Source organism: Ascaphus truei, chromosome 1, assembly GCF_040206685.1.
Source record: "Ascaphus truei isolate aAscTru1 chromosome 1, aAscTru1.hap1, whole genome shotgun sequence".
Lineage (NCBI taxonomy): Eukaryota > Metazoa > Chordata > Amphibia > Anura > Ascaphidae > Ascaphus > Ascaphus truei.
In genome coordinates this window covers 523,043,844-523,071,053 of record NC_134483.1, presented here as the reverse complement: position 1 = coordinate 523,071,053, position 27,210 = coordinate 523,043,844, and the positions used below count along the sequence as shown (strand labels likewise).

The 27,210-nt window shown below is 46.6% G+C and overlaps 1 protein-coding gene across 1 annotated transcript in view; it reads right to left on the bottom strand.

Annotated features, from left to right (window-relative positions):
* The window catches only part of SUCLG1 (succinate-CoA ligase GDP/ADP-forming subunit alpha), a 61,621-nt gene that overhangs the window by 10,093 nt on the left and 24,318 nt on the right, over positions 1-27,210 (bottom strand). The window contains exons 4-7 of the mRNA XM_075572031.1: positions 23,417-23,629; positions 17,407-17,464; positions 4,588-4,671; positions 3,109-3,260 (exon numbers count right to left, since the gene is read on the bottom strand). Of these exons, the coding sequence (XP_075428146.1) occupies positions 3,109-3,260; positions 4,588-4,671; positions 17,407-17,464; positions 23,417-23,629 (507 nt within the window). The remainder of the gene's footprint in view (positions 1-3,108; positions 3,261-4,587; positions 4,672-17,406; positions 17,465-23,416; positions 23,630-27,210) is intronic.

Sequence of the window (27,210 nt, the reverse complement as noted above, 5' to 3'; positions counted from 1 at the left end):
GTCCACTGTCCCCCGTCCCCGTCCCGTCCACTGTCCTCCGTCCTCCGTCCCCCTCCCGTCCACTGTCCCCCGTCCCCCTCCCGTCCACTGTCCCCCGTCCCCCTCCCGTCCACTGTCCCCCGTCCCCGTCCCGTCCACTGTCCTCCGTCCCCCTCCCGTCCACTGTCCCCCGTCCCCCTCCCGTCCCCCTCCCGTCCACTGTCCCCCGTCCCCCTCCCGTCCACTGTCCCCCGTCCCCCTCCCGTCCCCCTCCCGTCCACTGTCCCCCGTCCCCCTCCCGTCCACTGTCCCCCGTCCCCCTCCCGTCCACTGTCCCCCGTCCCCGTCCCCCTCCCGTCCACTGTCCCCCGTCCCCCTCCCGTCCCCCGTCCCCCTCCCGTCCCCCGTCCCCCTCCCGTCCCCCGTCCCCCTCCCGTCCCCCTCCCGTCCACTGTCCCCCGTCCACTGTCCCCCTCCCGTCCCCCTCCCGTCCCCCTCCCGTCCCCCTCCCCCCTCCCCCCTCCTGTCCCCCTCCCCCCTCCTGTCCCCCTCCCGTCCCCTGTCCCCCTCCCGTCCACTGTCCCCGTCCCCGTCCCCCTCCCGTCCCCCGTCCCTCTCCCGTCCCGTCCCCCGTCCCCCTCCCGTCCACTGTCCCCCGTCCCCCGTCCGTCCCCCTCCCGTCCCCGTCCCCCTCCCGTCCACTGTCCCCCGTCCCCCTCCCGTCCACTGTCCCCCGTCCCCCTCCCGTCCACTGTCCCCCGTCCCCCGTCCCCCTCCCGTCCACCTCCCGTCCACTGTCCCCCGTCCCCCTCCCGTCCCCCGTCCCCCTCCCGTCCCCCGTCCCCCTCCCGTCCCCCGTCCCCCGTCCCCCGTCCCCCTCCCGTCCCCCGTCCACTGTCCCCCTCCCGTCCACTGTCCCCCTCCCCCTCCCGTCCACTGTCCCCCTCCCGTCCACTGTCCCCCTCCCCCTCCCGTCCACTGTCCCCCTCCCCCTCCCGTCCACTGTCCCCCTCCCCCTCCCGTCCACTGTCCCCCTCCCCCTCCCGTCCACTGTCCCCCTCCCGTCCACTGTCCCCCTCCCGTCCACTGTCCCCCTCCCCCTCCCGTCCACTGGCCCCCTCCCGTCCACTGGCCCCCTCCCGTCCACTGGCCCCCTCCCATCCACTGGCCCCCTCCCGTCCAAGTCCCGTCCCCCCCTCCCGTCCAAGTCCCGTCCACTGTCCCCCGTCCCCCTCCCCCCACCGTCCCACTCCCGTCCACCGTCCACCCTCCCGTCCACCGTCCACCCTCCCGTCCACCGTCCACCCTCCCGTCCACCGTCCACCCTCCCGTCCACCGTCCACCCTCCCGTCCACCGTCCACCCTCCCGTCCACCGTCCACCCTCCCGTCCACCGTCCACCCTCCCGTCCACCGGCCCCCTCCCCCTTCCACCGGCCCCCTCCCGTCCACTGTCCCCTCCCGTCCACTGTCCCCTCCCGTCCACTGTCCCCTCCCGTCCACTGTCCCCTCCCGTCCACTGTCCCCTCCCGTCCACTGTCCCCTCCCGTCCACTGTCCCCTCCCGTCCACTGTCCCCTCCCGTCCACTGTCCCCTCCCGTCCACTGTCCCCTCCCGTCCACTGTCCCCGTCCCCTCCTGTCCACTGTCGTCCCGTCCCCTCCTGTCCACTGTCGTCCCGTCCCCTCCTGTCCACTGTCGTCCCGTCCCCTCCTGTCCACTGTCGTCCCGTCCCCTCCTGTCCACTGTCGTCCCCGTCCCCTCCTGTCCACTGTCGTCCCCGTCCCCTCCTGTCCACTGTCGTCCCCGTCCCCTCCTGTCCACTGTCGTCCCCGTCCCCTCCAGTCCACTGTCGTGTCCCCCCTCCAGTCCACTGTGTCCCCCCCTCCAGTCCACTGTGTCCCCCCCTCCAGTCCACTGTGTCCCCCCCTCCAGTCCACTGTGTCCCCCCCTCCAGTCCACTGTGTCCCCCCCTCCAGTCCACTGTGTCCCCCCCCTCCTGTCCACTGTGCCCCCCCCCCTCCTGTCCACTGTGCCCCCCCCCCCTCCTGTCCACTGTGCCCCCCCCCTCCTGTCCACTGTGTCCCCCCCCTCCTGTCCACTGTGTCCCCCACCTCCTGTCCACTGTGTCCCCCACCTCCTGTCCACTGTGTCCCCCCTCCTTTTCCCCCTCCTTTCCTCCCCCTTTTTTTCCCCCCTCTCCCCTCCTCCCTTCCTCCCCCCCTCCCCCCCCCCCCCTTTTCCTAGCGGGAAATTTAACTCACGGGCAACGCCGGGTCTGTCAGCTAGTGTAGCATAAGATTGAGCAGAGACCATTGCATTAACCATTCCTTCTATTTACAGTATGCTACAAAGAATTACAAGAGAAACAAAAAGCACAGAATTTTCGTAAAACAAATATAAATGAGAAGTTGCTTAATGTTCAAGCACGGTATGTGAAAGTGTATCCAGGGGCAGCTATTTTTATGTAGGGGAATATTCAATTACATGTAAGACTGAGACTTGGAAATGGTTAAACAAAACATTGAACTGAATACAAGTGGAACGTGACACTTGAAAGCCCCTCTTATCTGGCGCCAGCCATCAAGATCTCTTGCTTCTTAAAACGGGAGAGAGATTAAACTTTCACGAAGGCTAATCTTGCCTTTTTAGTGCTTGGCCTGTTTTTAAGAATAGGGCTCAGACAACAGATCCCAGGATGCTTTAAAAACTGGGGAAAAGGAGTCTTCTAATACCACATTGTTCAAAGTAGGTCCCATCCCACATCATCATATTAATATTTACTTTATCAGCAGAAAGTCAGAACGCACAAGTAAATATTAATATGATGTGGAGTGATGAGACCTATTTTGAATAGTGCGGCATTAGCAGACTCTTTTCCCCAGTACTGCTGTTGATGGCAGCAGTAGGAAGCCGGGCATTCTTCAAAAGCCAGCACCAGCACATAAAAAATACAACTCTACAATCAGCCGAAAAGGAAAAAGGAGTGCGGCGAGATCAACATTATGATTTAAAAACAAGAATGGAACAAGTCACATTCTGCAGGAAACAGTATTTAACCCTTGGCCAGAAAACCAGTGAAAAAATGACATGCTGAAGTAGTGCTCCAAGACAGCCCCTTAATATACTTACAGAATTGTGCTCCTTCAAGTAGTTTGCAGCATTTTCTTCGGCACTGCCACCAATCTCTCCGATCAGAATGATACCTTCTGTTTTAGGGTCATTCAAGAAGACTTCGAGGCAATCAATAAAGTTAGTTCCGTTGAATGGATCTCCGCCAACACCTTAAAGAGAGACGTCACGAGAGAAGCGGGACAATCATGTTGCTACGTACATGTAATAAGCTGCATTTTGAGATAAATATATTTAGTATTCTCGCGTTTAGCACGCATTTCTAAAAATGTAATAAATATTGGAAATGACCTAATTTAAATAAACTGAACCTCCTCTGCTACATGAAAACTCTAACTGTATAGCAACATGTGTAAACTTCCTCTACTGTGGTGGTATTAAAAGCAGAAAATATAATCAGGTGAACTAGAGATGTCAGGTCATGTTCAAACACTGAAAACAAGCTTCTAATCTACTGGTACCCAAGTACTTGCTGGCATCTAAGTTTTGAAAGAATATTCATAAATCAGCACTGTACGAAGATGCAGTGAATCAAGTTCCTAAAAGTGCTTCAGATTTATTTTTAATTGCAAAAAGACCTGCAGTTAAATTGGTTCAAATGCTTTAAATAAGAAAGTGTCAGAAGACTCATAATCTTTGGTCTCCGAGTCTCCTATACGCCGAGATAAACCCCATTATTTCCCTATTTAGTTTAGGATGGACATGCAGCATAATGTAATGTAGCTTAATGTACAGCAGCATACACTAGATCATTCAGCAATGCAAAGAAATCCTGTACCAAGAACTTAAATTAAACTAGATACATTAAACTATAAAAGCTTATGATTACATTATGAGCTCTGGACCTTGCCTTCTTTCACAGAAAATAAAACTCTCTTATAAAAGACATTAATGCAGCCAACTTCCTTTGTTTGAACGTCCGACTAAGTCGGAGTAAAGTTAGAAATCAAGCAAAGTTTATGGACACTAAATCAAATATTCATCATGGAGGGACATTAAGAATTGAAAAAAAATCTTTAATAGTCAAAACAGCCTTCGTACAATTTCTAAAATTCAGAAAATGTCTTAATCCAGTCACAGAACTAGTCTGTGTTACCAACCAGGTTTGTGTTTCTGAATGTCAACAACACTCTTTAAAGTAATGCAAAACTTCAAGGCAGGAGAAGCAGTGGCCGTAAGCTACAAGTGGCTGCTGATTGCAGCACTCAGGTTTACTTTGAGCTCACTCATTTCCCTACAACTAGTGGACAACTCAACAATACTTTGTGTGTATGCTCTGTCCTGCTTGTCATGGGAAGGTAATGGAACTTGTGCAAGGTTTAAAGGGAGAGAGAAAGAGATACAAACACATTTTGTTTTTACCACTAAACCATCTCTTCTAATGCAATATTTCACTAATCACATCTTCTCATGCTACTGTTTTTCAAACTTAGGGAATTATACCAATATAACACGATTAATATAGTACATGAGACATACCAATACACAGAGACTGTCCCAGTCCAACCTGTGTTGTCTGATGTACAGCTTCATATGTCAGGGTTCCTGATCTTGACACAATACCTGCAGGTGAAGAAAGAAAAACATGTTTAAAAGTTTTATGTAACAGGAGCTTAAGGACCATGTCAGCATGTACCTCCAGTTAATATTACATGTAAGGAACAAAGTACTGAAATGTATGAATTGTGGAGATATCCGAATGCTTTGGGAGAACTGAAGAGGCACATTCAGCAGGCATGCATTATAGATTCAAATGAGCATGTAGGTATAATACTGCTTAAGACGCTCCCACGACTGCTGCACAGAATCCTCAGAGACTCGTCGTCCTCCTTCCAGGAAAGGCTCAACTGAGCATAGAGTGCCCGATGTCTGTCAGATCACTTCAAACAATGAAAACTCCAACAAGCAAGCCTTTCCTGGACTTTTAAGACATATAGACGCTTCCACTATATGCCTTTCTTCATTGAGATCGAGACGCCGTTTTTTCCTGTGGTTGTGGCTGCGATCAGCTGAAGCCAGGGACATGTCAGACGTCTCTCTGTGTTGCAGCCTATTAGCGCGAGGGATTCCCCTCCTTCCCCCTAAGGGGCGCGATCACATTGCCGTAAGGCAGGGGAGCGTAAACTTTCCCCCCCCGAACCCCCCGCCCCTCTTACCTCGGCTCCAGCGTCATGACGCCATGTTGCCATGGCAATGTGACGTCACATGACCTCACTATATCATTTGACGCCGCGTTGCCATGGCGACGCGTCTAACAACCTGCCGGAGCCAAGGTAAGTGAGGTTTACAGAGGCCTTCGCCGCTTCCCCGGCACTTAATTTAAGTGCCTTCGGGAAGCATTCCGGGACTCTGTAAACCCTGCAATCAGTCTCCCGGGGGCCCCCCCAGTTTGCCCACCCCTGCCTTAAGGCATTGATCGCACCCATAGACCGCGTGGGCGACAGCAGGATGGGGTGCGTGTTGCACGAGAAATCAGTTGAAACCGATTCCTCAGCACGACGGGCAGGTCACGTGAGCGGTTCGCCCAATGAGGGCAAACCAGCTACATGATGCCCAAAGACACGCCCACCACGGCGCAGCTAGCATGGCCAAAAAACGCACCCGCTTCATGTGGGTGACGTCACGCAGGCGCATGCCTCCGCTCGGACTAAAGCAGTATGGACTTAGCCTAACAGAGCAGCAGAGTGGCTGTCGATCGGATGCGGATAAGCGCAGCACTTGAGGGGGAATACAATTAACAGGGCAAGTTACACTTCATCAGTTGTTCTCTACCCAATCTGGTCGTCCGGTTATCCTAGAGAAAATGAACGAAGAAGTTCAAAGATACCCGTGAAGATGCACTCTAAACCAAGCGTATATGTTTCTTAGGCTATAACTATAACCTTATAGCCTAAGAAACATATACGCTTGGTTTAGAGTGCATCTTCAGGGGTATCTTTGAACTTCTTCGTTCATTTTCTCTAACATATGTATTAACCCCAATTGCACCTACCATTTTAAGGACCTTTCGGTTTAATAGGTGAGCAGTTCTTTACTAACCTTTTGCGTCCGGTTATCCTGGAGGAACGGAGCTGTGGAGGTGAACGTCATCGGCACTCTTAGAAAAAGACCGGAGCCTTGGAAGGAGGACGACGAGTCTGAGGATCCTGGGAACGTCTTACTCATACTGGTTATTATACCTACATGCTCATTTGAATTTTTTATTTTGTATGTGCATATCTTGCCTCTTTTTTTAAAAACATTTAATTTTATATACTACACTATGAGGGTCTTGTGCTTTTTTCTTTTTCTCTCTATCTAGCTGGCGTTGTCCTGACTTCACCCTATCCAGTACAGCAGCAAACCCTCCATTCCAAAGAGAAGTTTTGTATATTCAATATCACATACACGTTTTTCATAACACTATTCATTTTGTTGTTAACTTCAGTTTACCTGCGGTTACAGTATATATACTATTTATATTTTGATCACAGGTCTTAAACGACCATTGTTCTATATTTTAATCTATCACACAATGATGTGCTTGGACATTTTTTGGTTCTATACATTATAGATGGTATATTTTACTACAAGCACCATTGTCTGCTCTAGAGTGACTTACATTAGGCAATTAGGCAACTAGACAGAATCTGCAATAGTGTGGGATGTAATGTAGCATTTTATTCTAGCATTACACAATTAGCTATATCAGGGGTAGCCAATTCCAGTCCTCTAAGGGCCATCAACAGTTCAGGTTTTCACGATATCCCAGCTTCAGCACAGGTGGCTCAAAGACAGCCATCTGTGCTGAATCTGGGATATCGTGAAAACCCGACTGGGTGGTGGCCCTCGAGGACTGGAGTTGAGCACCACTGAGCAATATAATGTCCTGTGCATGTCTGTGCAAAGAGCATTACAGCTAATTACTAAACTGAAAAGAAAAAAGCTACAATCCGAGAACAGATTAAACTGAACTGCGGTTTAGTTCCATTTGCAGAAATACATACACACACATTCATAGCTTTTAAATATTTCAAACACACATTTCCGGGGGAGAGGGGGAGAGGGAAACAGAGACAGACGGGGACAAGGAAATTTATAAATTAAGATTGCACAGCGGGACTAAGGACTCATCACAACTGCAGCTCAACATTTAATTTATATTTTATTATACACTAGCTAGGACAACATTATTCTGAGGCTCTAACAATATCATGCTTTGCCCGAAGTGAAATATATCTTGTTCTGAAGCTATTTTAAGGATATTTTATTGGGTAAACAATTACATTATATTGGAGAGCACTGCGAGTCCTTCTCTTAGAGGTGCAAGCTTTATAGTAGGCATCGGTTGTACCTCAACGAAGAGGGATCACCTGTGCTGGGGGCTGGGGAGTATGTATGAATATGTATGAGTGTATATATATACCAGGGAGGAATCAATTACAAAAATATTGCCATAGGAGGAAGTCACAACCTCAACATTAACTAATATCTGATACACTGAGGAAAAAGTACAAATAATGAAGTAATTTTGATCAAATGAAAGTAAATAAAGCATCTAAGAGTTCTTAAAGAGCTAAATTCAGTAAAAGCCAAACCATTACATTTAATATTCAAGGACTCAATTTCCACAGGCTGAGTAACACAAGGTTGATGTAAAGCAGACGTGGTGCCTATATTTAAAAAGGGAGATAGATCACAACCGGCGAATTACAGACCTGCAAGTCTGACATCAATAGCGGGGAAGCCACTTTAAGGCTTACTATGGGATAATATTCAGGAATAGCTATTGGATAACAAAATGATTCGCTAGTCAGCATGGAACTATGAGCGATTGGTTATGCCAAACTAACCTTATTAGCTTATTTGAGGTGGGAAGGACAAATGTAGTAAGATTTCTTACTGTCCCCGGTGCCACGGATGAACAAGCAAGAGTCTGCCACGACGGAGCTGGAGAAGCTCCATGTTTCTGAATGCCCTACATCCCCCCTCCCCCCGTGTTAATCCCTCCGTGTGAACACGTGTGGCAGCGGCACCGGCACCGAAGACACCAAGTCTTACAAGATTTGTATGAATTAAGACCAGAGCAATTCAGTTTATGTGGTCTGTCATGGGAGACCAGAACCAAGCACCAGACAGGACACCGAAGTAAAAAAATAAATAAAAATAATAATATTTATTCTTGCCAGAGACAGCAAACCCAACACAAAGTCACATAGTCACAAACTGCTATATTCGCTTAACCAGGGGAAATCCTAGAAGTACTAGGCGTCTGGCGCCAACAAAATAGCTTACGCGGTACAACTAAAACTCCTGTAGGGGTCCGTAGTCTCCGGGTGTCGGTGGATGCAAGTTCTAGCCAAGCACCTTAAAAATCTCCCGCTCAGAATAGCACGCAGCCTCGTTCTCGGTCTCCGGCAAAACCTCGGAGCACACCACTTAGTGCGCATGCACGCCAGTCCGAGAATGAGCTGCAGAACTCAGATCAGCTGCCTCTTTTCTAGTTTCCCTGTCTCCACAGCAAAGCATGGAGAACTGGGTCACGAGCATTTACTGTGTGAGGGCTCGTCTGTGTTGGCCAATCCAGGCTGCTGGGGTAATAAAAGGGGCTGAGGCAAAGCGAGCGGGAATTAAAAACTGACCACTGAGAACAGCGCCTACCTGTCCCTGGTCTCCTTATGAGATAGGCCCCTCGCTGTCTGGGGAGACAATGGCTCCGCTTATCGGACCAACATCTCCCAGACAGGAGGAGTTCCATCCTCACTCTCCCTTGTCCTCAACCCCCTCTTGGAACAGTCAAACCCGGACCTTGCCGTGCAGGCTGGGTAAGTGTATAACCAGCCTAGCACTTCAAGGGAACACAAAATACACATTAAAGTTAAAACACAATCACATTTACATGCAAGCCTTCCTTATACATTATTATGCTTCAACATATAGAATTTTAGCCAGATGAGCCACAGGCAGATGGAAGTGCACGGTAATTCTGCACATCCATCAGATGGGTACGGGCAATAGCTGGGCTTAACTATTATAAATATGAGCCACATTTAAATTACCATCACATGGTTTACTTGGATTTTGCAAAGGCTTTCATTTGCACTGAAAACTGGTTGGACGATCGAGTTGTCGTAAATGGAACCTTTTCAAGTTGGTATAAAGTTGTAAGTGGAGTACCTCAAGGATCGGTACTATGACCCCTGCTTTTTAACTTGTTTATTCATTACATTGGGATTAGCATACCTCTCTATATTTGCCGATACTACATTGTGTAAGGTAGTAAAATTAGAGCAGGATGTATTTTCTCTAGGGAAAGACTTTGATAATCTGGAAACTTGGGTCAGGTAAATGGCAGATGTTTATTACAGATACATGTAAAATGATAATAACTATTTACAAATACTGTACAGTATATTCAAGATCAATAGAAGCACCTTTCAAGAGAACGATTAAGTCAAGGACTTTACAAATTACACGGGGTCATCCCGTGAGACTGGAGGAAAGGTGATTTCAGCAGCAGTAAAGCAAAAAGGATTCTTTAAAGTGAGGGCAGTAAAAAGGTAGAATTTATTACCCATGGAGATTGTTGGCAGATACAATAGAGATCTTGAAGAAAAGGTTAGACTTTTTGGGGGAAAAAAAGCTATACAAAGATGTACCAAATAGTTACTGTAAATATAGGAAGAATGCTGATCCTGGAGTAGGAACCAATTTATTTTTCCCCTTATGAGACATAATTGGATCATTTCTCACTAGGTTTTTGTTTGCCTTCCTCTGTACACTTTAAAAAATAAAATTAAAGTGTACGGTTTTTCAAAGACTATCCTGAAAACATCTGTAAATATTTGAACCTGAAGTTCAGAGTGAAGTTTATGTTCATTTCACCTTATCCTACACCCTTACTTGGTGCTCAGATGCAGGCATACATGTATTTCTCTCATCTTACCATTGTGATAGCCCAAACATGATCTAATTTTAATTAATTACTAAACATCTGTCATTAATTCAGTTTGGCCATACGTAGTACTGCATCCTTTTTCTGACAGGCTCTAAAACATACTGTAGCCGATGAAAGAATTTCCTTTACGAAACATGTCAGCCATGCAGGATTGTGGAGGTGACTGAATGTGAAACGCAAGTCAAACACTGCGGCAAATACAAGATTAGAGATACCGTTCCAGTGAATTAATACCATCTGTTTTGAAATATAAAACTGGCTTATTCCGTAAAAAAATTTTGTACATAGAGTTCTTCCTATATATAAACCTCAGGTTCCTTCTTCATAATGTACAACCAAACGCCACGCCCATTACAGCTCCAGGTGATCTCTAGTAGACAAAATGGAAGAAATCCTCTTAATTTATTTCCATAGGAGCCATCAGTTAGGCTACACTTATATACAGCCGGTGACGTCACGTCACCCGTCGCCATTGTGATAGTTGTAATTAAGTAGCAGCTAGCAACGTCATAAAAGGGGTGGGCAAAGGCACGGAGAAACTCACGATTGGCCGCGAGGGCAGTCAGTCGCCAAAAAAAAAAAATCAAATATCAGCGACTACCAGATTTCTGGTAGCACTGTCGCTCCGTCGCACTATAAAGGGCACGCAACGGCAACAATGCATTTGTTTTGTAGCGACGGCACGTCGCCGTCACGAAGCACAGCCTTACAGTGATCTCTAGATACGAGTAAATCAGGTAATGAAAATCAAAGACCATCAAAAGGCTGAGTCCATGGTGTGGGAGACCGCGCGGAGGCGTCCTTATGGCAGTGATCGCGCCCATAGACCGTGCGGGCGGAGGCAGCGCGCGTTGCGCAAGAAAGTTAGGTGGTCTTTGAGAATATGTTATTGCATTTTTTACAGTGTGTCACTGAGGGTGAGCAGTCCTGTAGACCGGACGCGGCGAACAGGAGAATACTTCCCGGAGGCTGACGTCGGGGTCCTGGAGCAGTTTTTTTTACATGCGAGTCAATTGTTATCTCACTTTTTGTTGAATAAACGTATTTTATTAATCTGTGTGGCGCTGTCTCCCACTATATGGCCGATTCGTGACGCACAGAGGGAGAAGTAGTGGGACTGACTAACAAGAAGATAGAAAACAAAGCTACCCATAGCACTACCCAGTACCACACAGGCCCGTGTGAGTACATATTGTATACATTCCCATCACCCTTGTGTTTTAATCACTGGTCTGATATTGTGTTTTTTCAACCACCGGTCTGACACCAATTCTGACCCTTGTCTGCGCCCCTCTGTTTCTCTTTTTACCTATATCTCCTTGAGGATCGTGGGAAGATCCTTTTCCAGGGTTGAGCAGCAGACACTGAGCATTTGCAGTGTGGTATATGTATGTGTTTATTTTCACCCCATTCTTCTGTTCAGCATCAAGTACTGTGTAAAGGGAGCGCCCCAGTTTACTTCCATTGTCACCAAATGTGTTCTGCCTTATACATTTTACAAAGGCTTTTTGCTCGACTCAAAATTGTAGGAAGCACCAAGACTGTGCCATTAAGCTAGCGCTTCACGACCGCACAAAAAAAATAAAAAATCCCTACAAAATGTAATTGCATTCCTATTTGATTTTTCAATTTTCAGTTTATGGGTACTTTCCTCAGCAAAGTGATGCACAGAATATCAATTCTTTCTTCTGTACTACATGCTTCTGTTAACATTCATTCACTTAGGATAAGAAAAAGAAATATCTTCTTAAAGAACAAAAAATGATATTGCCGAGGGCTCATTGTACAGTAGTTGGCAAATTATTTAGATTTTGGCAATTGTTCTAATGCAATACGTACACAAGAGATGGTCAATGTCATCAGACAGTGTTGCATACAGTACGCAAGGCTTATAAAAGGTCAGGTGTCTTAACAGCATGTCAAAAAGGTAAATATATTGGATACGAGTAACATTTACTGGCGGAGAAGCTTCAGGACTAGAGATAAGCAAATGTGTCGCAGCTCATTTTGACAAAAAATTTGCAACTTTTTTTTTTTTTTTTACTATAAAGTTGCATATCCGCAAGGGAAGTTATATTCAAGCACGTTTGCCATTGCAGGAACCGTTTATCACTGTTGCCAGGATTATGCAAATGAGATAAAAGAGCTAGAGCAAGTTCAGCAACACCTTCTGTTTGAAGCGCTGAAAGAAACCCGAGGGTTCTCGCACAGCGGGTGGTGCCCATGCAAGAAGGTTGCAGCAGGGTCCTTCTCACGGTCAGTATCAGCCTTGATGGCAATTGCATCCAGAGGAAACTGGACTCGTGCTCCATACAGTGCACGTTCTTGCAATTTATCTTGATGCTATTGACAGATACAGACGGGGAGCAATACTTTAAATGCAGCAGTACATCATCTAAAATCTTCAGCAGCTTACTACTGCATGAAAGCCACCCATCTGCAGTGAGGAATAATCAGCATCAGCCATCCTTAAACAGTTTTTTCCACTTACATATCTGGTGACCAGGAAGGGTGTGGGGAGAAAAGGCGTAATTCCTGCAGATACTCCATGCTGTGGACTAAAGGGGGCAATGCGTCCACGTGGCCCCCTATTCATGGGGGCACATCGCAGTGGCGTAACTAGCGGGCTGCAATATGGGAGGCCCAGCAAGGGGAGGCTCTGGTAGTGCTCTCTCTTCCCTCCCATCCCAGTATGCCTGGCTGGGCACTACTTCTGCCAGCATGCCACGTGGCCAGCTCTGCACCAGAGGTCCAGAGCAGCACTGACGGCCTGTTTACCACTCTTCTCCAAGGTAAAATTCTCAGACGTGTAAGAGGCGCTAGGGGCTCCATGTAAGAGGGAGGGGGGCTGCGTGTAAGAGAGAGGGGGGGGGCTGCGTGTAAGAGATAGGGGGGGCTGCGTGTAAGAGAGAGGGGGGGCTGCGTGTAAGAGAGAGGGGGGGGCTGCATGTAAGAGAGAGGGGGAGAGAGAAATACATGGGGGAAGGCAGACTATTAGAAGGTAGGAGTGGGAGAAGTAGGAGAGAAAGAGAGGGGGTTGAGAGAATGAGGTGTGAAAAAGAGGGGGGAAGCTCCAGTGGAAACTAGGGCACCCCTGACTTAAGTGCCACAGGTCCCCCAAAACCTTAATCCCGCCCTGGATACTCCTACTGATTAAGTAATGCTGCATGGTCATCAAATCCATATAGGGAAAGGAGGGTCACTCCTGCTGATAATTTAGCACTGCAATTACTGTATGTGCTTTTATTTAAATGTAACAATCGATTGCACAAGATTTTGGATGGTGGACTCGCACGTGGCACTTTTGGAGAAAAGTTTTTTTAGTGTGAACCTGCTAAAGGGAATATATATTTTTCAACACATCTGGCTACTTTCTCCTCTTCTCGTAAACCACATTTAAATATACTGTATAACATAGGTTTCAAACGTAGTCGGTGAGGGGATAAAGGGCTTCAAAATATGGAGCTGGCAATACCGACTCAAATTAAATGCGGTCAAAAGTGGAACCCTCAAGTCTGCTTTGACTTCTACAACATTAGTCAATGTGACAACGGAGGTTTCATTTCTGGGGAACAATCAAAGGCACTAAAACATTGTGACCACCTTACTACACACCTCAATGTCCAACAGAATTCCCATAAATAGGGGTTATATTACCCTTAAACCACCGCTTCGTATTCAGGGGTGGTGGGGAACACAGATGGCACACAATGCAGTAAAATGTAGGATACAACAACTTAATGCTCACGACATTTTTGTTTTATCCTCCATCAAAAGGAAACAGAACATGCAGCTAAAATTCATTACCAATTGCAGTCACGTATCTAAATGGATTCTCACATGCTGAATAGGTTTCCAACTAAGAAAACTGAATTGGAAAGAATGTTCACTCTGCAGGCAACTACATTCACCTTCAATATAAGATGTATAGGCAGAATAAATTACATTGGGCTGCAAAGGTGAATAAATAACCGCAGTCAGTGACTATTCATCTTTAACTAGCCCGAAAGAAAAAACAGAAGACTGCCGACACCAATGTGCAGACACTTCAGGCAAACAAGTGTCCAGAGGCATAAAACTTAACCACAATCTGACATGCCTCTTTGGGAAGAAAATGAGGTCTTCTCCAATTTATCTTTTTTCTGTCTGAACTTGTATGAAATAAGAAATATTTGGTGATAATGAATGTTTCAAGTGCTTCACGTGGCAAATTGTACAAAAACTATATAATAAATAATGCATTCCCTAAATGAAAGGAATAGCTCTTGTTTATCCCCTTTGTGCTTCAATATAAAAAACAGAACAAATTATGGGATCTGCAAGGACACAATATCTTCTCATAAAAAGGATTTTTTTTTGATGTTGATGAAAAACCGAGGTGCACTGAGAAATGTTCTCCAGAGGCTATAAATATAGCATAGTCTTTCCACCGAAGGTATATTTCATTCCAATAGGAAAGTTATTTTTCTAGATTAAGGGAAGTTAAACTATATAAGTAAGCTTGGTTTAGACAGGACTCTTAAAAAGGTGCACCACATTATTTTTGGATGAGAAAAAAAAAAAGGATGAAATCTTAAAGCAGCAATTCCAGCGATAAACATGAACTAGGAATTGGTGGTTTCCCCGACGCCCGGAGACACCTTGTTCAGGACCAGTGAGCACTGGATGGATTGGGGGTTTACTGGGCAAACTGAGCAAACACTATGGCCGCCAGGATCAGGGCACAGTCCGAAAACTATTGCTTTCTATTGGCGACCATGTTTGTACTGTAGTCCACCATCATATTTATAGTTTGTCTCCATCTCAGCACAATTTCCTTAAAAAGCTCTCCAGAGCCGGGGGTCTGTGGTCGCAGGAGGATCACCAAGCAGCTCCGATATATACACATCAGGCGGGTTTGCGATTTAAGAATCAAGCCATTTTCAACATAATATTTAACAAATTCTGGTTCTGGCACCCTCGGGTTACGTTCCCTCTAAAATGTTTGTTTTATTAGGGTAGATCGCATCCTGCAAACTGAACTGATATCAGATGGAAAGGGGATGATTCAAGTGATCCGAGTGCCGGAAAGGCAGTCATACTATGGCCCGCAACCCCTCCGGCACGCAAAAGGTTAAAAAATTGCCTCAAGTCCATAAGCTAGTGTCGCTCCCCCTCCCCCAACACACCACCCTGAATCCTTCACCAAGCAAATCAGAAAGGGAAGCCATTCTTAACCACTTTTGCTAACAGGAGGACAGGATCCCCGCCACTGCCCCGTTCCAGAACCCTGGATATTACCAAGCGCTGGTACAGTACGTCACATTTCTAATGGCCTTTTAGAACTGCCAACTCCAAGTTTGGAAAACTCCCCAGAAATGAGGGAAATAAGATCAGCCAGCAACTATATAGAATTAAAATGCTAAGACTTACAAATGTCGCAAGACTTACTGTCCTTGGTGCCACAACCGAACAAGCAACAAACTGCACCATCGAAGATCGATTGCGACCCGGAGGGTTAACACTGCGGGGGGTCCATGCTTTTGAATGGGACACCCACAACATTAATCCTTCCAACCCAGACAATGCAGAGGTAAACACAGATACCCAGCAAGCTCTGATGAACCCAACTAAAAAAAAAAACCATGACCCTTTTTCAAGAGATATATAGGTATTTCACAGTGTATTTTTGTCATATTGGATGTAGCTTTGGGCTTTTGTTTTTTGTTGTATACATTTAGCCACGCCAAGTAGCACTCCTTTTGACACATATACATACATTATTATGTGGTAATTTTGGGGGTTCACCAGAGCTTGCTGGGTATCTGTGTGTTTATTAACCATGTCCAGCTGGTCTCAGCTGTTTTGGAGGTCAGTGCCTCCTTTCCCCCCCCCCCCCCCCCCCAGGGTTTAAGCTCGCCCCTCCCCAGTCTCCAAATGAACAAGTCTTTTCATGCAGCCGGTTGGGACATATCCAATGTGATAGTTACCTCTATAATTAGTGGAAAAATTAAGAATTTCAGTCAGTTAGTGATAGGACTTGCGATATTTGGTCATGCCTTGATGTGGCTCGCAGGCTTAAAATGCTTTGGCCAAAGGGTTTAACTAAATTACCCTTTTTCAAGAGATATATAGGTACGAAAGATATATAGGTATTTCACTGCATATTGTTGCCATATTGGATGTAGCTCAGGGCTTCTTTGTTTTTTTGCGGTACACGGCATTGTTCTATGGTACAGAAACAGTCTCTGTGAGTATGCCCTGTCCTGGAGCAGCTCAGCAGGTAAGAAGCAGTCTCCATGTCTGTCCAACCCCCCTTGCTGATGTAGATGCCCGAACATGGATATATATATATATATCATGAGGGTGAATACCATAGGACCATATTCGGCCATCTACGTCAGGGGTGTGCAAACTACCGGTGCTCGCGCCCCCTACCTTGTTTTCCGGTGTCAAATGACGCTGCAGGGACATGTGACGTCACGCAGTGACCCCGCGGCCTCACGACGCTGCGTTGCCATGGCGACGCGTCACCACGCTTCTGAATCCCGTTAAGTTGAGAGTTGCAGAGCGCCTCCCCCCAGATCGACGTCATCAATGGGGTTGGACAGACACAGAGACTGCTTCTTACCTTCCCTGGAAAAGGGCACACTCACGGAGACGGCTTGTGTACCGTAGACGAGTGCCGTGTACATCTGCGCAGCTCCTCCACGCTGGCTTCCACACAGATGGTTCTAATGGATTAACGCTACGGAGCTCCCATTCAGAAGCAGGGACCCCTGCACCATGAATCCTTTGTTTTCGGTGCTGCGATTGCTTATGGCGCCGTGACCGCGCACAATCGCGGCAGTGAGAACAGTAAGTGTTGCTATATCTGTAGGACCAAAGTAACATGTTTAAGGGATTATATCTGGGCCATGCCATATTTACCCAAAATGTGACACCAAGTATTATATATATTTTTTTAAATGTAAGTTTGTTTGTAAACCTGGTGAGATGAGACTACAGAGGGGTTCCATTTCCTATTGTATGAGGTCACTGTTGTCCTTTCTGTATCGACCTGCTGACCAGGACAGGGTGGTGCAAGGATAAAGAAAACACGAATGACAAACACTCCCCCATTAAAATGTAATGTGTAGTTTATATCCAAAGCAACAGAAGCGGCCAACTATTTGCTTTTAGGATTAAGAAAGCCAATTAGTAGAGATGGTTAAAGCCAACCAAAAGAGCATTTTGTAAATGATTTGGGAGATTTCACCTTTCACCATCAAGTAATGGGAGACACACTCAGAAGAACATCGGACTGTAAAGTAACCTTTGGGGTCATAGCATTAGCCTGGAAGTTACCAGAAAGATTTAATGGCTTGGTATTAATTACTTACCAATTCGTCCTTTCTTGTGAATGTGGCCAGGCATGATTCCAATTTTACATTCTCCGGGCTAAAAATATATAAAAATGTATCATGTAAAATAAACAAATAAATAAAAAATTAACACACACACACACAAAATACTGTGTATATAAAAAACAAACAAAAAAAAAAAAAAAAAACACTTTAAAACAAAAGTCCCTGAGCCACAAATGAAATAATGAACTAGAGAACATGGACATAAAAATACACATTCTTAATTATTAAACGGAATAATGCAGGGTCTTAAATTCTCATAAAAAATAAAAAACACACACGAAGGTCACCTTAACAGACTCCTAATAAGGATCGTATGGCAATAAGGGGACTAACAAGAAGAACTGTACAGGGAAATGTCAGTAATAGCACCCATACGAGCAAAAAAAAAAAAAAACAGGCTTAAACTTGGAGGCAAGATGCATCTGAGAGTGCAAGTGTCGCCAATGAATACTCCCTGCAGTGCTGCTCAGTGAGGCTACTCGGCCCTGGCATGGCGCCGCTCAGTGAGGCTCCTCGGCCCTGGCGCCGCTCAGTGAGGCTCCTCGGCCCTGGCGCCGCTCAGTGAGGCTCCTCGGCCCTGGCGCCGCTCAGTGAGGCTCCTCGGCCCTGGCGCCGCTCAGTGAGGCTCCTCGGCCCTGGCATGGCGCCGCTCAGTGAGGCTCCTTGGCCCTGGCATGGCGCAGCTCAGTGAAGCTCCTTGGCCCTGGCGCCGCTCAGTAAGGCTCCTCGGCCCTGGCGCCGCTCAGTGAGGTTCCTCGGCCCTGGCATGGCGCCGCTCAGTGAGGCTCCTCGGCCCTGGCATGGCACCGCTCAGTGAGGCTCCTCTGCCCTGCCCTGGCACCGCTCAGTGACTCCCCTCTGCCCTGGCGTTTAGGGCTGAGGAGCAGCAGCATACTGTTCTTTCCCAAACCCTCCTAAAGTTTTCATAAATAACATCTATGGGTGTAACATGTCTGAGTGATTAGGTACCAGTGTGTATAGTGACAGTACAGTATGCAAGATGTTTGGATTATATGGATCAGTTTACATGTGGGAGCATTCATATGTATTTGTTAGTGTGCAAGTCTGTACGAGCTTGCCAAGTGCGTGTTTGTGTGCATTATTGTGTCTAGTTTGGCAAGTTAAAAGTCTGTTAGCATATTAACATTGCTTGGTGCGTCACCAACAATGTTTAGCGAGTGTATGTACAGATATAGTCTATCATCCTGTATAGTAGTGCTCCTGTTAATGTATGTGTACGATTATTGCCAGTGTTAAGTTTGTGTGGATCTGTGAGTATATACGTTGGTATGTGGATGTGTAGTAGTGGTGTGTGTGTACACAAAGTATGCATCAGTTATTCGCAGCACGGTGTAGTAGGACATCTGTTTAGATGGCTTAAAGACTAGTAAACACTGGTAAGGTGGGGGTCCGTGGCTGCAATTGGTAGAAGACAGTAGAACAAGCAAAAGAATCCTAATTATTAATGTGAACCAATTTATTGTGTTTGCCGCTTTTCAGGTGTGTGTGTGTGTGTGGTGGCGGCAGCGGCATGTATGTGCGTGTGGCGGTGGTGTATGTGGCGGTGGCGTGTGTGCGCGTGTGATGGTGGCACCTGTGGCTGTGGCGCGCGCGTGTGTAGGGGTGGTTGTGTGCGTGGGTAAGTACATTAAAGTACTTACCGCTTTTTTGTTTGGCACATTTATTCACAACTGTGACCAGGAGGCCTCTGGCACAGAACCGCTCTATTTTCAGCTCCGGACATTCCAGAAATACTTACAGTACCGGTGAAGGTACCGGCTTTAAAGCTCCTTCCTGTGGCAACAATATTGCTGCCAAATATCACGGATACGTGAGTCAATAGGAAGCCACAACATTATCGTTTGCAGTTTCCAATTGGATGTTATTGGTAGCCACACTGAATTCTGAATGAGGGAGCTCTGTTCTGTAGCTCAGTAACCGTGGGTCCTTGAAGCTGAAAGTGGAGCGGTCCAGCTCCTAATTACACCCTAATCCAAATTACGTATATAATAATTATGAATAAAATTGGCGGGATTACTGCATTTATAATTATTCAAGAAGGTTAAAGACACCTTAGGTTCCCTGCCAATCTCTTGGTATCTTTCAATGTAATGTTATATTTTAAATAATGTTACTATTGCGAACCACAACACATTGTGTCACTACGAATGCATCAAAATGATTTTTTTTTAGGAAACCTGATGTAATAAGCCTGAACAGTGTACACTGTACTCCAATAATGTAATTGTGCTTCAAAATGATCTGCTGTCTGACTCCCGTCTAATGTTGTATTTAACTTGTTTATAAAGTAGGCAGGCGAGGAGCTGTAAGTGCTTCACAGCAGCCGTTCGTTGTGATCCAACAACTTCCAATTTAATATCACCGACTACCACAAATGAGTGTATAATTTAGTATCATTTATTAATAAAGGGCTAGTTCTATCCCAAACAGCAGTGATTTTTAGACAGATTTATATATTGAAGCAGGTTTGCGAGGTGATTACAGAAATAAAAAAAATGAAAACGATTTGTATATCTTTTAATTATGCATTAAATGACAGACGTCGAAACCTCAGATTGATTAAGGTCTGTTAGCCTATATTAACATGGCGCTAATCAAAATTAACATTAATCGGAATGCAGTATTCACTAAAGTAAATAACATGATGTTAACCAGGTTCTACTATCATAAGAGACAAGGTGTGAATTCAAAATGATATTTATGTATGTCGTTATTTGTATAGCGCCATTAATGTACATAGCACTTCACAGCAGTAATAGTTACAAATCATATAAATAAGATATAAATAACACAAAGGGAAGAAGTGCTTCAGACTTAAAAGTAACATTTAGGAAAAGGAGACCCTGCTCCGAAGAGCTTACAATCTAATTGGTTGGTAGGAAGAACGTACAGAGACAGAAGGAGGGCATTCTGGCTAGTGCTTCTGCAGGGGGCCAAGGTTTATGTATGAGGTGTTAATTATCAGCAATCGAGCTACTCATATGCTTCCTTAAGCAGGTGTGTTTTAAGGTGTGTTTTAAAGGTGGATAGAGAGGGTGCTAGTCGGATATTGAGGGGAAGGGCATTCCAGAGGTGTGGGGCGGTCGGGTGAGAAGGGTTTAAGGTGGGAGAGGGCTTTGGATAAAAAAAAAGGGGTAGAGAGAAGACATCCTTGAGCAGAACGCAAGTCGGGATGGTGTATAGCGAGAAATTAGGGCTGAGATGTAAGGAGGGGCAGAAGATTGTAAAGCTTTAAAAAAAAAAGTGGAGGAGAATGGAGTGTGTGATACCGGATTTGATAGGAAGCCAGGAGAGGGATTTCAACAGGGGAGACGCTGAGACAGATTTAGGAAAGAGCAGAGTGATTCTGGCAGCAGCGTTAAGATTGTAGGGGAGACAGGTGGGAGGCAGGAAGGCCGGACAGCAGGAAGTTACAGTAATCAAGACGGGAGAGAATGAGAGAATGAATCTAAGTTTTAGCAGTCGAGCAGCAGAGGAAAGGGCGTATAATTGTAATTTATCCATATTCACTAGGCTTCGGTATGGTTAACGCAGGGAAATACGCTATTTAAGTTATAACTAACTATGACGTAGAGGGAGAGACCCAAATAGATTAACCCAGTGTTTTCCAAACCTCTCCTCGTGACCCACAGCCACACTAGGTTTTGGGAGTAAACAATGCACTTAAATCCAGGTGAACACACTTTTTTTTGCAGACGAGTAGAATAGTGGTTGTCTCAGAAACTTAGTGTTGTACGGGTCACGGAGAGGAGGTTTGGAAATAACTAGATTAACCTGTGGCGAGATACCCGTGGACACACCTGATTACCTGGAAAATGCACACATTTGAATTAATTTGAATGCATTTTTAATTTTTATGGCATATTTCCTAGGCATCAGGTGTTTTCACAGTTTTCACAGCTCTCACCACATGGAACATAGGACAACTGCATGTCATGACTATACTGAATGAGGCGTTAACTCGGGGAAAGAAAGAAACAACCGCTCCTGTTTAAGGTGACGTCACGTTATTTGCACAGATTAACAGAATTGAACAAATTTAGGCCTAAACAGGGTATTCCTAAAAGTTCGCAGAAAGGGTGGAGGGAGGGAGGCGGAGGGGAGAAAGGACTGCAAATCATATGAAGGTATACTTTGACACCAAAAAGGAGAGTACAGGCATACCCCGCATTAACGTATGCAATGGGACCGGAGCATGTATGTAAAGCGAAAATGTACTTAAAGTGAAGCACTACCTTTTCCCACTTATCGATGCATGTACTGTACTGCAATTGTCATATACGTGCATAACTGATGTAAATAATGCATTTGTAACAGGCTCTATATATAGTCTCCCCGCTTGCGCACAGCTGCGGTACAGGTAGGGAGCCGGTATTGCTGTTCAGGACGTGCTGACAGGCGCATGCGTGAGCTGCAGTTTGCCTATTGGGCGATATGTACTTACTCGCGAGTGTACTTAAAGTGAGTGTCCTTAAAGCGGGGTATGCCTGTATGCTGAACTTTATTTTATTATGTTACTTCACACACCACGATAACCAAGGACTACGGGGAAATTTCTCCGTTGGGATTGATGTCAAGACACGATGCCGCAAAAGTTGTGATGCAGTACATGCAAACGTTGGAATGTGCAGACGCGCCCTTAGCCGACATAGGCGGTACTTAAGGGATGCAGAGTGGCCATGTTTTCTTAATCCCTGATGATGGTGCCGTGTTGGAGAAAAAGGATGCAACATATCAAGAACCTTTTTTGGCCATATACACACTTGGGATCTATTGCAGGAGAGGACCCCTGACAAATAATCAAAAATGTTTTACCAGGAACTAATACCGCTCATTTTCAAGATATATTATAGACATATGTAATAGTTACAGACCAGATAAAAATGTGAGACAGCTTTAGTTTTAAAGGAACTTAGACTGGTGGTGGATTTCAGAGTCTCAGGTAGATTGTTCCAGTTGTGAGGTGCTCGGTAAGAGAAGGCGGAGCAGCGGATTCCTGGTTGAACCTTGAAGCCGTAGGTGAGTAGTTTGGCCAAAAAGGATTTGAAGGCAAGACGGGAAAGATGAACTTTGCGCCTACACAAGTGATAGCCGATCTAGTTCTTGGAGCATTTCCCAGTGGTATGTGTCGTAGTTACATTGTTCCTCCAATCGGCATATTGAGTTGTAGAGGGTGTTGAGTTTGCCAAGATGAGTTTAGGGTGCTGTACCATACACTATGACCTCAGTCTATAATTGGCATTAGCATCTGCTGTGCCATTTGTGCTCCATATTCATGGAGTTCCAGTACAGTGAATAAAGGAGTGTATGCTGAACACAAACATTTTATTGCATAATTTTGCACCAAAACATCAATACTTTAATAAGATTACTTATGATTTGCAAGCAGGGCCAGCTTGATGGCGGTACCGTCGCATGAAGCCCCACACTCTTCCCCACAACAGTTAAAATGATTACCAGGGGAGAGGGCAGAGCCTCTGTATGTGCTTCTTACCTTCTACTGTATATGGCTTCGCCTCTCCGGCATCTCTGCGACATCACATTGCCATGACGTCGCTGTGTCATGACACCGCTGAGTGGAGCAGGCGCATATGCCGGCGCAGGTAAGAGGCCCTGCGCTCTCCCCACTAAATTTCAAGCCGGCTCCGATTGCAAAACTGATAGTGCCACACTGCCCCCCTTCTCACGTGCTTACTGTTCCGTATCAGCTGTTTTGTACGAGCACTCAGCGGTTCTACGATCAAGCACCAGGTACCAACATTATCACAGGAAGATGTGCTTTCGTTTTGTCAATACGATCACAAAGTCTTCCCGCTCCAATTCTACTGCACTTTTTCTGCAGCATTTCTGCAAACCATACATGTGCATTACCAAGTCAAAGATGGCCATTCTCTCACATTAAATCTTTAGTCAGAAAGTCACAATATTACCCCTAGACCGTTTGTACATAAAATCAACTTACATTAATGACTCCGGGACAGTTGGGTCCAATTAGTCGCGTTGTGCTCTGACGAAGAAGCCGGTGTTTAACCTTTACCATGTCCTGCTGGGGGATCCCCTCCGTAATGCAGACTACTAAGGAGATTTGAGCCTCAACAGCTTCATGAATTGCAGCAGCAGCAAAAGGAGGCGGTACATAGATAACAGAGGCTGTGGCACCTGTTGCTTTCTTGGCCTGAGATTAAGACAGAATAATTCCTTATTGAACATATACAGTATTAAATGACTATTGCATTAAAGGGGCGAGGGAATACATACATGCTTTTTTTTTCTTGTTTCCTTTGAGGTCTGGTATATTTAACACAATGCTCATGTCCAGTGCTCGACAAATACGGTCGCCAGGTCGCCAGGGCCAACAAGATTTGGCCTCCTGGCGACTCAGCGCACGCGGTTCTATGCTTGTTTAAAAAAAAAAAAAAAAAAAAAATTTTTTTTTCAAAATCCTTCTTCCTGATTGGTTTGACGGGACTTGGCGCGATGCAAGGTTTTTTTTTTTTTGCCAGCTACAGGCTCTATATAAGCCCACGCACACGAATCATCCTTCCTTTTGTATTCTGCTTGAAGGTTAGTACACCGTTGCCACAGTACACCATTGCCTCACTGACCCCCCCTCCCATCCTCCCCAGCCCGGCATCGATCACAATCAGGAGCCCACGCACCCAAGCAGCATCACTGACCCCCCCCCTCCCGACCCCCCAGCCCGGCATCGATCACAATCAGGAGCCCACGCACCCAAGCAGCATCACTAACCCCCCCCTCCCAGCCCGGCATCGATCACAATCAGGAGCCCACGCACCCACGCACCATCACTGACCCCCCCCCACTCCCTCCTTGTGTCCAACGGATGCTGTGTCTGTGTGTGTGTGCTATGCTGGGTCTGTGTGACATGCTGGATGTGTGTGTGTGTGTGTGTGTGTGTGTGTGTGACATGCTGGATTTGTGTGTGTCTGTGTGTGTGACATGCTGGATGTGTGTGTGTGTGTGTGTGAGAGAGAGACATGCTGTGTGTGTGTGTGAGAGAGAGACATGCTGTGTGTGTGTGTGTGACCTATGCTGGGTCTGTGTTTGAAGCGCCTGGGCTGGCTGGTTTGCTCTATATGAGCAGGAGCAGTGACGTCCTCAATCCTTTCCAGGGCTGTTTATAGAGGAAGTAAGTGCTCCCCCTGCCTCATGCATTACCATCTCCACAGCCCGCCCCCCCTCCCTCCTTGTGTCCAAAGGATGCTGTGTCTATCTGTCTTTATGTGTGTGCTATGCTGGGTCTGTGTGTGTGCTATGCTGGGTCTGTGTGTGTGCTATGCTGGGTCTGTGTGTGTGACATGCTGGATGTGTGTGTGTGTGTGTGTGTGTGTGACATGCTGGATGTGTGTGTGTGTGTGTGTGTGACATGCTGGATGTGTGTGACATGCTGGATGTGTGTGTGTGTGTGTGTGTGTGTGTGTGTGACATGCTGGATGTGTGTGACATGCTGGATGTGTGTGTGTGTGTGTGACATGCTGGATGTGTGTGTGACATGATGGATGTGTGTGTGACATGCTGGGTGTGTGTGTGACATGCTGGGTGTGTGTGTGACATGCTGGGTGTGTGTGTGACATGCTGGGTGTGTGTGTGTGTGTGTGTGTGTGTGTGTGTGTGTGTGTGTGTGTGTGTGTGTGTGTGTGTGTGTGACATGCTGGGTGTGTGGGTGTGTGTGTGCATGCATACGAGTGTGTGTATGAGTGTGTATGTATGAGAGAGTGTGTGTGTGTGCGTGTGCGTGTGTAGGTGTAGGATACCTGAAGTGTCACCCCACCACATCACCCCACCCAATCACCCTGTCCCCCCACCCAATCACCCCGTCACCCCACCTAATTACCCCACCCAATTACCCTGTCACCCCACCCACCCAATCACACCCCCAATCACCCCCTGTCTCACCCTCTGTTTTTCGCCCTCTCTCTCTCGCCCTCTCTCTGTCTCTCGCCCTCTCTGTCTCTCGCCCTCTCTGTCTCTCGCCCTCTCTGTCTCTCGCCCTCTCTGTCTCTCGCCCTCTCTGTCTCTCGCCCTCTCTGTCTCTGTCTATCGCTCTCTCTGTCTCTGTCTATCGCCCTCTCTGTCTCTTGCCCTCTCTCTCTGTCTCTTGCCCTCTCTGTCTCTGTCTCTCGCCCTCTCTGTCTCTCGCCCTCTCTGTCTCTCGCCCTCTCTGTCTCTCGCCCTCTCTGTCTCTCGCCCTCTCTGTCTCTCGCCCTCTCTGTCTCTCGCCCTCTCTGTCTCTGTCTATCGCTCTCTCTGTCTCTGTCTATCGCCCTCTCTGTCTCTTGCCCTCTCTCTCTGTCTCTCGCCCTCTCTGTCTCTGTCTCTCGCCCTCTCTGTCTCTCGCCCTCTCTGTCTCTCGCCCTCTCTGTCTCTGTGTGTCTCTGTCTCTGTCTCTGTCTGTCTCTGACCCTCTCTCTCTGTCTGTCTCTGACCCTCTCTCTCTGTCTGTCTCTGACCCTCTCTCTCTGTCTGTCTCTGACCCTCTCTCTCTGTCTGTCTCTGACCCTCTCTCTGTCTGTCTCTGACCCTCTCTCTCTGTCTGTCTCTGACCCTCTCTCTCTGTCTGTCTCTGACCCTCTCTATCTGTCTCTGACCCTCTCTATCTGTCTCTGACCCTCTCTCTCTCTGACCCTCTCTCTCTCTCTCTCTCTCTGTCTCTGACCCTCTCTATCTGTCTCTGACCCTCTCTCTCTCTTTGACTCTCTCTCTCTCTCTGACCCTCTCTCTCTCTCTGACCCTCTCTCTCTCTGACCCTCTCTCTCTCTTTGACGCTCTCTCTCTCTCTTTGACTCTCTCTCTTTGACTCTCTCTCTCTTTGACTCTCTCTCTTTGACTCTCTCTCTTTGACTCTCTCTTTGACTCTCTCTCTCTGACTCTCTCTGACTATTGGACTCTCTTTGACTCTCTCTCTCTCTTTGACTCTCTCTCTGACTCTCTCTCTCTGACTCTCACTCTCTTTCTCTGACCCTCTCTCTCTGACCCCCCCTCTCTCTCTTTGACTCTCTCTCTCTCTTTGACTCTCTCTCTCTCTTTGACTCTCTCTCTCTCTCTTTGACTCTCTCTCTCTTTGACTCTCTCTCTCTCTTTGACTCTCTCTCTCTCTTTGACTCTCTCTCTCTCTTTGACTCTCTCTCTCTCTTTGACTCTCTCTCTCTCTCTCTTTGACTCTCTCTCTCTCTCTCTTTGACTCTCTCTCTCTGACTCTCTCTGACTCTTGAACTCTCTCTCACCCTCTCTCTGTGTCTCTCACCCACACTCTATGTCTGTCTCACACTCTGGATCTGGATATCTTATTTACCCTATATATCTTAACTGCCCTAACTACACAGAAATAACTTATACTGCTTTCTTCCTGATCTGACTCAAGCTTCACACGGAAGACATCGGAACCCCCCCTAACCCAGAAGACAGGTAGGGAACACATCCCCTCCAATGTATAACATTGCGGGAATGAGGGTACATGGACATTGAGGGACTGCGAATCAGGTAAGATCCCAGGCGGGATTGCTGCTTTAGATATTGTGAAGCGGCGACGTCCAGACACTGGTTAAGGGGTTCGGGAAACTAGTCATTCACATCTGGCTTTTATTTGTACATCCGACACACACACACACGTAACAAGGACTAATTGTCGTATAATGTAATACATTAAATACATTTATGTCAAAAACTAATGTTGTTCTTACTAGGAATTTATTAAATATTTTATTTATATATTTTATTTTAAAGCGGGGTTGGGGG